Source organism: Amborella trichopoda, chromosome 9 (genome assembly GCF_054954075.1).
Source record: "Amborella trichopoda isolate Santa Cruz 75 chromosome 9, AtrichopodaSantaCruz75HAP2 v2.0, whole genome shotgun sequence".
Lineage (NCBI taxonomy): Eukaryota > Viridiplantae > Streptophyta > Magnoliopsida > Amborellales > Amborellaceae > Amborella > Amborella trichopoda.
In genome coordinates, this window is record NC_142344.1 from 17,269,989 (window position 1) to 17,282,020 (window position 12,032).

A 12,032-nucleotide genomic window follows, 5' to 3' on the forward strand; every position below is an offset into this window, starting at 1 on the left:
ATTTTAGTCTAAAATTTTGGGAACCATGTAAGAAATAGTAGATGATTATTTTTAAAGTAAATATTTTGAATTTTGAATTTTTTGATACTTAGATCTAGCTGTTAAAAAATTGGACGTTCTCTACTTAATCTTGAGCCATTTTCTTTAAAGAAAAAGAATAGAATGAGACCATTTACCTTTGATACAATGTGGTCATATAAATCTTGACCAATGGATGTGACATTAGATGTCTGTAATTATTTCATTAAGCAAGCTCAAACTTTAAAATAATTTTTTTTGAGCTTTGTCACATCCAAACTATCAAATTTCACATCAAATGATTATAAAGAATTGTGACCACCTTGTATCAAAAGTAAATGGTTTCATTGTATATAATCTTTTTTTTTTAATACATAGATAGTTTATTTAGGAATTTTTTTTATTGAGATTAGTTTTTGAGTCGTAGAAATTATATATCCAAAAATCTAGAAGGTATCCCATCAATGTGTTATATCGGAGGGAGTAAATGTATAATATTACTCCAGCGGGAGTAGGAAATCTTTTGGCATGTGCTCTTTGGCCTGAGCCTGCTGAGCGAGAAACATGAGCCCGCTGGAGCACGCTAAACGCGCAAAAAGCATTTTTTATAACAGGTGGGGGTTTGATTTAAAGAGAGGGGAATCCCTTGGTTTGCAGGAGGCCGAAGTTGAAGTTGAAGCAGCGGCGCGGAGTCTGAAGAAGAAGAAGATAAAAGATGACGCAGAAAGATAAGCTGTTCAAGGGCCAACGCATTAAGAAAACTCTTCCTGTAAATCGCCATGGCAAAGCCCCATCCACTCGCAAAGGTAGTCCCTGTTTCAGCTTCTTTCTCCTCTACTTTGCTTTTTCCTTTTCAGGTTGCGATTTGTTAATGGTTTTCCCATTGTTGCAGGAAAGAGATTTAAGAAGCCTTCCAATATCACGAAAGATATGGAGAAGGACAGAGTAATCTCTTTATCCCTCAAATTTTCTCTTTCTGACATGTTGGCTTCCATTTTCTGGGATATTTTCGTTTTCCCCTGTGACTTATTTGCTTCAATTTTCTGGGATTTATGAGAAAATTATTTGGTTTTTATCTTCTTTTTTTAACACTACCCGATGCGTTGTCGCAAGTGCATGAAGTTATAATGGATTCTTGGTTTGTTGTAGTAGTAATATGGCTTTTGTTTCAGTTTAGTTAGGGCATATAATTCTTTGTCCCCCCTTCGACTCTGAAGTGGCTTCAATTGCCCAAACGAAAGTTTGTGAGAGTGAAGCGTGATATGCTCGTTAGTTTATGTCTTCGTGTTGATGATATAGCATTTTATCTAATAGGTTCCTCTTCCCATTCTCTCTTGATTCTCCTGCTGTAGCTCTTGCAGGGCCAGAACTTTACTCTGGAAATATAGTAGCAGTTACCAATAGGATGAGTTGCGAAATATTTGGGAATTTTACAATCAGTTCTTTGGAGATCTTGATGAAAAGTTACTTTCTTTCCTACATCCTTGAACCCTTTCACATTTTTTGTCCAACAAATGGCTTTGTAAGTGGTATATGGAATTATGTGCATTGTTTTGAGTTTCCTTTAAATGGACCATATGTTTGTTTGTAAGAATACACTATGCCTGTTTTGATCGTCAACAAGGTATCCATAGCTCCCCTTACATGTGCATTTCTCGTTTTGTGGTCTTTGGTGCGTCAAACTTATCTAGAGGGACTCAGCTGATGTTGTACGTAAAACGAGTATTATCCAGGATCGAGATAACACTATAGGAATCTGTTCTGCCCCCTTTGCAATTAGGAAACTTGGTGTGGCGACTTGGCAGGCCATCCAAATTGGTTCCATAAAAGCAGACGGGATAGTGGACTGGAGATGAGGTGGCTAGACACATGCATTGCACACGCTTGCAAGGATGTGCCATACTGGACTTTGGGTTGTAGAAAGGTGATAGGATTCTTTGAATTTGAATTAGTCACAAATTCTCTTGTCGGTGACCTTGTAACATAGGTCTGCACATGGGTTAACTATATATTTATTTATGAAATAATATGCAGAATAAATTTAATGAATAGTTAGAAAAGTGACTCCAATGTTGGATATCACAATTCTAACACGAATGTGTGTCAAATTTTGCTTGGATTTTCTTTTTTAAATTGGTTATGTGAATGTTAGATTTCTAGTCATGCGCTTTTAGAATTGGACAGTTGTGCCGATTGTCGCCACATTTGATGTGTATCACAACAAGGTTCAAGATACACCTAGTGACAATTCTTGTAAGTGTCAATAGGCCCCATTTAAAGTGTTGACACGCTCACCAGCTATGTGGGTGTCAAAAAGATTGGAATGTGTCTGACATGTGTCTTTCTTTCGCGACATTTTATTATATGTATTTTAAATTTATGGTTACTTAATTGGGAATATGCTTTATTAAATTTAACATTAGTTCTATTATGTGCTAAGTAGTTATTTCCTACATAAGATAGTGCTTCAGCCCAAATAGGGAGACTTGACTATGACAAAAAGCCATGAGCTTGTGAAGCTGTATGAATCAAATTTATCCGAATCTCTTTAGTACCTCCAGCAAAAAATGTCATTTTGAGTCTTTGGTAAGGCTTTATGTATGTCTAGGCTACTTTTTTTTTTATGCTGTTAACATTGTGTTAATGAAGAGAGTATACTGCAAAATTTCCCCCAAAGGAGTGGTAAAATCCACCAAAAAAGTGGCAAAAACAAAATTAAGCAGAAAGAGAAAGGAGAAGAGACCGAGTACTAATTCAGTTACTAGTCACATTACATAGATACAATGGAAAAACATGATTTATAACAAAAAGATTAGGGCCAAGTCATAGCAGCTCCTTGTTTGGCCAATGCGTCGGCCACTTGGTTGGCCTCCCACCAAGTATGAGTTCAAGAGACCTGCATAAGCGCACAAATAGCGAAAATTTCATCAAAGATGGTCATCAGTCTCTAGGGAGGTGTAGCCTCTTGAGAGGCCCAGGAAATTACATTCCTTGAATCACCCTCGAGGCCTCGACCACCAAGGCTGTGCTCCAAGAAGAGTTAAAATTTTAAAATGTTTGAGGCTTTCCAAGAGGACACGGGCTTTCTCTATGGTGGAATCCGTGATGCCAATGGGATATGCATAAGAGAAAGGGATAGTTCCCTCCTGATTCCTAAATAAGCCTCCTATACCAAGTGGGCTTGCGTTGCCGAGAGAGCACTTGTCGAAATTAAGCTTAACTCTCTTATGGTATGGGGGTCTCCAAAGCGAGGAACGTGGGAGATGCCTAGGACACTGATGAAGGATTGAATACCAGTTAAGTGGAAAGTCCAATATTGAAAAGAGCTCGAAGCGGTTATGATTGGTCACCCAGAATATCACCAAGGATATGATGGATTCCTTGACCACGGGATTGAGAGACTATATTCCCCTAAATATCCTGTTATGTTCTTTCCACACGGACCAAGAGTGGACATAATTGTTGCTTTCCAAAGCATAGTGCCCAATTTGGATCACAGGAGGTGGCCCATTGGTTGAAACATTTTCGGGACAGATTTCGGTGTCACCCACTTCCAACCGAAAAGTTGAAGTACGTCGTCCTAGATTGTGCTTGCAAAAGTACATTGGATAAACAAATGTGCATTTGTTTCCTCCTCCAATTGGCACATTACACATCTATTGCTGATTTGGATGCCACTTTTTTCGAGCTAGTCGACTGTGAGAATTTTCTCCCAAAGGGAGATCTAGGCAAAGACCTGTATTCTTGGAGGGATGACAGGGGTCCAAGCCATGGCAATGGTGGAGCTTTGCGACGGGTGCAGGGTAGGGGGCGGTGAGATTTGGGAGTAGAAAGAAGAGACTGAGAAGATCCCTGAAACATCGGGCTCCATATAATTTGGTCGTCCCCATCAAAAGAGATGGGCCAAGTGTTGAGAGAATAGGAAGCTTCCAGGAAAGCAGGGAGTTCTTCCTTACGAAGAGGTCTTCGGACATCTGGGTTCCAAGATCTAGAGTTGCCTACTAAATCAATGAGGTCGACAATACAGGCTTTGTGATTCCTTACAAGGCGAAAAAGATTGGGGAAACTTAGCAAAAGAGGACTATTTCCTAAGTAGAGGTCGGTCCAGAACTTCACTCTAGTCCCCACCCCTAGGTGGAAACAGATATATGACTTGAAAAGGTGGAGGCAGCGAAACAAGGATTTCTAGATGCTAAATGCTGAATGTCTCCTTTTATTAGGGAGGAACCGGAGGGAGGTGTTGAGATAATATTTATGGCTTAAAACCTAATGCCAAAGTTGGTCCCTCTAGTTGGCTAGGCGCCACCACCACTTTCCAAATAGGGACATGATATTCTTTTGCAAATTACGGATCCCCAACCCCCCTAAGGCTTTAGGCTAATGCACTGAGGACCAGGCTAGTAGATGATGTTTGTTGGATACCCCTTCTCCTGACTAGAGGAAGTTATGCATCAATGGTTCTAGGCGATGTGCTACAGAGGCGAGTATATGAAATAAAGACATTTGGAAGAGAGGGACATTTGAGAGGGTGGCCTTGATAAGGGTTGATTGATCTGCTGGGGGCAAGTATCGACCTTTCCAAGAGGATAACTTACGTTCGAACTTGTTGATAATGTGGCTTCAAAGAGCTTTTTTGGGTTTACCGAGGTAGAGAGGAAGACCAAGGTAGGAAGAAGGGAGGGTGTTAGCTCCACATCCCCATCTATGTGCAAAGGCCTGGGTAGTTTGTGTATCGACCAAAGTTACCGAAATCTCTCCACCGACCTCGCGTTTTTTGTTCGGAAACTTGATTCCATGTTTCCGTTAAGGAATCTCAACGGAAGCCGTTTTTCGAAACCAAGGAAACTCGATTCCTTAATTTCGGAATCTTTATTCGAGACATCTTTAGAAACCATTTTTTGGAACTAAGGAAACTCGATTCCTTAATTTCGGAATCTCCATTTATCAGAACCAAGGAAACTCGATTCCTTAATTTTCGAATCTCGATCCAACACATCTTTAGAAACTCGAACCCATTATTTGTGGGTAGGCGTTCTTAAATATATTGAATCTGAATTCCAACGAGGATTAAATCTTGATTTCATGTCAATTGGAGTAGAAATCTTCCTTTGAATGCTTCTAGTGGTTGCAATGTTTCATTATTTTACTTGTGCTGCCCTCAACATATGGCATAATTGCCATCTTTCAATTTAGGAAAGTATGGAGGAGGTGGGTTGCCATGTAGGCCCCACACCTCCACAATATGGTCGGCCAAATGAACACAATTGGCCCCCAATACCTTAAACATAATTTTTAGATAATAAATTAATTTTTTTAAAATCTCCAAATATTTAGTTTTATTTCTGATTAAAATAAATCCAAGAAATTGATTTTTCTCTATTTAAAAATCATATTTCAATGATCTAAAATTCATTTTAATTATCTGAAAAATAATTAAACCATATTAAAACATATCTAAGAAAGTTTTATGGGAATTGGATCCATAGAGTTAGGATTAGGACAAAAACAATGAGAACTCCATCCTCTCTAGAGACTGCACCTCACTGTACCTTCTCAAACTGACCCAACCGTTCTCATGACCCACAACCCATTGTAAGGGTTCATTATTGGACCATCAAAGTCAATTAGTGAGTGTAGTAGATACGATCCTAGACCATGGATTATAGGTCCCTCCTTGAGGACAAGTCCAGGGTCCATTTCAGCAGTTTGCTTCATGGGTCCTTCCAACACAATCCAGTGTTGCAGGGTGTCATCTCTTCCGCATATGTACATGTCACACACCCTTATCCAAAGGGTCGCTTCCTGGACAGCTATCTAGTGTACATGCCGTGTGATGGTAATGATGAGTATTTAGGCCTTTTTCCTCTCAAGCCATCTATCACACACAAGGGTCAAATCCATGTCCCTTGGCCAATTGTCCTGGGCACATCTCCGACCTCATTTAAGGTAACCCCACATCAAAACCCTTATCGGTTGTGCTTACACGATGCCTATGACTACGGGTTTTGGAATTCACATTGAGTCATAACCAGTCAAAACTCACTTGAGTGTAAGGTATTATCAATGCCCTACAGTCCAAGCTGGACCATACTCCCCCTGGAGTCAATAACTCATTATATATTTTTCGTACATGCTCTCATAAGGCCTTTAAATGGCTACAAAAACCCAACATCTCCTATTTGGAGTTTGAAGGCCTTACAATCTCTCTTCCTCACTTTCTCTCAGCCTCATACCTGGTACATTTTTGGCGAACACATTCGTCACTAACTCCTTAGTTAAAGGGTCTGCAACCATTGCCTCTGTGGGAAGATACGCAATCTCTATCTCTTCAAGTTGGACCTCGTTTCGAACGTAATAGTATGTCGGCTTGATGTGCTTGGACTTCGTTTGGAAACGTGGCTCTTTAGATACACATATTGCCGATTGGTTGTCACAAAAGATTCTCACACACAAGCATCTCACAATCTCAAACATAAGCTGATTGAGTAAATTTTTTATCCATGCAGCATCCTTGGCTGCTTGACAACACGCCATGTATTCGAATTCCATAGTGGATAGTGCCACCACATCTTGTTTCTTGGACATCCAAGAAACTGCCCCTCTGGCCAAGCATGAAGACATACGCAGATGTCGACTTGACATCATCAGGGTCTCCGTAAAAGTCCGCATCTTAGTACCCCTGTATGACTATATCCGTACCCCCTCTATATGTGAGCTCATAATCCGCAATCCCTCTCAAATACTTGAGTAATCTCTTAAGTACTTTTCAATGTTCCAAACCAGGATTGCATTGGAAGCAGCTAATCACACTCATGGGAAATGATAGGTCGGATTTGGTTCATGACATTGCATACATGAGTAACCCTACTGCATTGCGATAGGGGACTCTTTCCATGGCTTTCTTCTCATACTCTTTAGTCGAGCACATTTGCAGGCTTAATTTGGTCTTTTTATCTATAGGGGTAGATATGGGCTTACATTTGTCCATCTCAAACTTTTCCAACACCCTTTTGCAATAAGTGGTCTGGGAAAGTTGAATGGTCCGCTTTTGTCTATTGCTTGTTATCTCTTTGATCAATATATATGATGCTTCCCCTAAGTCCTTCGTATCGAAGTGTTGCGAAAGGAAATCCTTGGTCTCCCTAACTGGAGCCACCGAGCTACTGACAATCAGCATATCATCCACATATAATGAGATAAAAGCCACATAACTCCCACTTGCCTTGACATAGATGTAGTAATCCTCCTGGCTGGAGACAAATCCTGCTCTAGACAAAGTCTCTTGGAATTTTATGTACCACTGTTACGAAGCCTGCTTAATGCCCTAAAGGAATTTTCAAAGTCTGCATACCAAGTCCTCTTTTTTTCTATGAAGCCCTCAGGTTGCTGCATGTAAATTTCCTCCTCAAGCTCCCCATTCAAAAATGTTATTATGACATCCATTTGGTGGAGTTCAAAGTCAAAATGGGCTGCTATGGCAATCAAGATCCTAATGGACGGAAATTTAACAACTAGAGAAAAGGTTTCATTGTAGTCTATCCCTTCCTTTTGGGTGAACGCTTTGGCTACAAGTCTGACTTTGAGCTTTCATAAAGGGTTTCTTTGGCAATATTCCTTGCACACACGATTCACATACTTTTGAAAAATCCCCTTTGTAATTTTCCAATAGACCATCCTTCCTTAATCTTTCCATTCTTTTGCAATTAATGAGCCCTAATCTCATATGCCACAAATAAACATCATTCTCACATTCTGGGGCCGAGACATAAGAAACTTGATTCTTTATTTCATTTTTACACAAACCATTGTTTAGCATACCTGTTAGAATGACTTCTCCACGAGTCTTAACAATCACCTTATCAGCAGCAAAAACTGTGACATAGCCGGCTTTGGCCAATTTTGGGACTGAGACCAAACACATTCTCATCTTGGGAGGATAAAGTGTTTGTTTCAGTACCATTGTTCCCTCACATTTAAGATTCATAACATAGTCCCCAATGCTCAAGATCTTAGTCTTTTGATTTCCCCCCATGTTGATAAACTGCTTACTGGGGTCCATGGGTTGGAAATTGTGGTATCCTTGCTTGGTGTTTGACACATGGGCTGTAGCACCCGAGTCAAAACACCAAGTAGCATCCTTGGGATCAGCAAGCATAGATTCAAATACAACACAAGTGTGTTCGTGATTCCCCTGACATTATTCTTATTCTCTTTACAGAATCTGGCTAGGTGTCCCATCTTACTGCATGTATAGCACTCTCTCTTATCTTTGGGCTCTCTCTCTTCCTTCTTATTATTTTTTTTAATTAACGTTGCCCTTGCCCTTTACCTTTTTCTTAAAGCCTATCGCATTAGGCTTAAAATTAGCCACATGCACCATATATAGAGATGCGGGCGCTTCACGCGCTCCTTTCCTCTCTTCCTTGGCCTTAAGGAGGTAAAAAAATTCTTCCAACGTGGGGGTATTATCTCGGGCAGATAGAGATGATATAAACACCTTCCAAGAAGCTGGGAGAGTGTTCAAAAGGTGACAAATCTGCATGGGCTTGGGAGGCTTCATATTGATAGCTTCGAGTTCACGAACTAGTGCCTAGAACGAGTGCACATGATTCGCAACCTTTGCTCCTTCCGTATATTAATATTAATTTTTAGATATTAAAACACATTTTACAAAACCTCCAAATATTTTATTTTCTCTTTGATTAAAATAAATCCAGAAAATTGATTTTTTCTCATATAAAAATTATTTTTCAATAAAATAAAATATCTAGAGAGGTCTAAAAATTCATTTTAATTTACTAAGGTTGCAACCTTATGCAAACCACACCGATAATAATGTTATTGTTGAATAAAGGATAAAAAGATCAACGACTTCTGACAGTTGATGGATGATTTGGTAATATGTGGCTTCTTTCTCTGTTTATTGTTGGCAGATGATTAGCTAATATTTGGCTTCTTTCTCTGTTTATTGTTGGCGTGTCTCGGGATCCTGGCATTGCTTAGGATCCTACACTGATGTTGAACAGCGGTAACTAAAAGGTATCTTTTTTGGCAATCAGGAGGTGAGCAAGTTCATAAACCAGTGTAACGAGATCAAGGTTGTGAATTTGGCCAGCAAGGAAGGTGGTGAGTTTTGCATTGTAAAGCCACAGCAACCGGAGGCCAAAACTCAAAAATAGTTGGCATCTCTCGCTCTCTCACACACACACACAGAATCATCAGTTAACACAAATCATCTAAATTCAGGGAATGTCGATGAATGAAACATAATCAGTGTGTTGTTTCTACTTGTTATTTAAGTCTGGTTCTCTTTCCACTGCTTTCTTTCTCAGAGGTGTTTGGTTTTCCCTTTACGAGATCTTGTATCCTTGTGTGGCTCTTTCGATGAATAACACTGGCTCATCGTTTTTTGACTAAATAACGTAGCCTCATGCAATGAGAGAGTAATTCTGAGCAAGGAAGGGCAATGGAAGTGCAGTGCAGATCTCGAAATTTAAGGGCACTGAAGCTTTCTATAGTTGAAGGCCAGAAATTATTTTTTTTTAAAAAGAAGTTAGTTTTTACGTTCATAGTTTAGTTGATTTTTGGGGTTTTGTGGTAGTCTTTTCAGGATTTTTTGGGGCGTTTGGCTTTTTAGGGAGAGAGCTATATTGAAACATGGAGGTTTTTGCTGAGGGAAAGGATGCATAAAAAACTTATTCATGGATCACAAGACTTATTAATGAATGACTAGACGACATTGGAAGGGTAGTAAAATAACGTCGAAGTTTTCAATATGTACATTCCAAACACTGGCAAGTTTTTTCAATAACAAGCTCTTTTCATTTGACGTCCAAACCACCGAACTTTGTCTACTTCACATTACTTACAAAAGGAAATTGAATTAATATGGTGGGCCGCCAAAGATTTAAATCGCTACCATTCAAAACACGCACACGTTGACCTCATCTTTTTGTTTGTACTCATTATCTCTCGAGATATGTGTGCTCCTTGGTGATATGAATTCTCTCCTCCCATGGGTAATGTAGCAAAGGGGAATATTAATGGACTCGCGATAAGATTGTTAACGACTTTGGTACATTGTCAGAGTCACTTTTAGCCATCTATAAATAGGATTTTGAGGGTTAGCTATTGTGCCTAAGGGCCAAAGTAAGTTTTTGAAAGTTTTTAGGCCTTCCATTTCTTTGGTTGTGCATCTGGATTGTTATGGAAAATAGATTTTTGAGCGTGAAGGTGATGTTGCGTGGAAGGAGATGATTGGCTGTAATAAAAAAAGTGGCAAAAGAAGTTTTAAAAGTCAGAGAAAAAAGAAATTTTGATAAAGAAGTTTGGTGGAGTGATGAGATTCTGAATACTATTAGCATGACATGATTATGTTATAAAATTTAGTAATGTAATAGAAATAATCAAAATTTAGAATAATATAAAAATAAAAATAAAAAATGTTAAATAAATAGGATGTAAGATTATAGGCATATGATCATTTATACATTAAATTGAAAACAAAAAAGGTATCTTCCAATTAGCAAAAATGAGAGAAAAATATATGAATCTACACTACTATTAAATGCATCAAGAGTGAAGGTCTAAAGGGTTTTTGTGTCGGATGAAGAGGTCAACGAAAGGTGGAGAGTATATTTTCAAAACTTATTAAAATGATGGACACAATGGAAACACAACAGTTGAAGGAATTGTTGGCATAAAAGAGGGTGGCGGCTATATATATATACATTCGTAAAATTAGGATATTGAAAGTAAAAGAAGCTTTGAAGAGGATGAATATAGGAAATGCTTTAGAATGAAATGACATCCCAATAGATGTTTGTAAGTGCATAGGGTAAATCGGCATTGACTTACTGACAAGTTTCACTAAAGTAATGAGAATAAAAACTATCATACAAATAGGGGAAAAGTATTGCAGTACCTATTTACAATAACAAATGAGAGACAGAGAATTGTACAACTACCGTAGGATTAAACTTATGAGCCACACTATGAAGCTGTGCGAGAGAGAGAGTAATTGAGTAATAACTAAGTCATAAAACAAGTATATTAGAAAACCAATTCGATTTTATGCCAATGAGGTCAACAATTGAGGCTATTTTCCTTTTAGGTAGTTGAGATATTTAGGGTGAAAGGAAAAGACCTCCACATAGTCTTTATTCGTCGAGTTTTAATTTGGTGCGTATTTGAAAAGAAAGGAATATCCCAATATTATATCGACTTGGTGAACGGTATATACAAGGGAGTTCTAACTAATGTGTGAACAACTAGTAGAGAGATAAGTGAAGTTTCAGTGATAACAAGTCTATATCAAGGGTTGAATCCATACCTCTTTGTCTTAGTTATTAATGGCTTAACTAGTCACCTATAAGATGAGATACTGTGGTGTATGTTGTTTGCAGATGATATAGTTTTGATCGACAAGATCCAAAGTAACGTCAATACAAAGTTAAAACTTTAGAGGGATGATCTAGAATCTATAGGTTTTAAAATTGAGAAAGGTTTCTATATTTAGATCGAGTAACTAACCGTTTGAACTAGATCCGACACCTAAGAGTATTTTATTCTTAGTTTTTTTCTACAAATTGTATGAAATGAAATTTGGTACATGTCATCTACTCAATGAGATGTGCCTAAAAAAAAATATTAAAAATAATTTTATAAAATATAATTATCAAAATACCCCATGAAAAATGTCAAGGAGTATTTTGGTCATTCTATTTATTGAAAATATTTTTTTTTTTACAAATGCAAGTTTAAGAGGGGAGTGGACACCCATAATTTGGTATCAAAATAATTTGTCGAAAAAATTAAAAATAAAATAGTATAGAGACGTGACATTGTGATTGGGGCAATCTCAACCAAATGGATGGTTGGATAAAGGATTTATGCAAAAGCTTGCCCTTTAAACTTAATTGGACTAAAACAAAGTATATGTAATGCAAATTTAGTAATAATACTAGTAGAAACGAAGAAGTAGTTAAAACTGTCAGCCAAGAAAAACCAAAAAG

General features: G+C 38.2%; 1 protein-coding gene across 1 annotated transcript; it reads left to right on the forward strand.

The window, feature by feature from the left end:
* The first annotated feature begins 657 nt into the window (after positions 1–657).
* LOC105421804 (2,3-bisphosphoglycerate-dependent phosphoglycerate mutase) lies at positions 658–9,436 on the forward strand. The gene is made up of 3 exons (XM_011630722.3): positions 658–824; positions 911–963; positions 9,078–9,436. Exons 1-3 carry the CDS (start codon positions 734–736, stop codon positions 9,195–9,197), a joined length of 264 nt encoding a protein of 87 aa, XP_011629024.1. The 5' UTR covers positions 658–733; the 3' UTR covers positions 9,198–9,436.
* Positions 9,437–12,032: the final 2,596 nt, after the last annotated feature.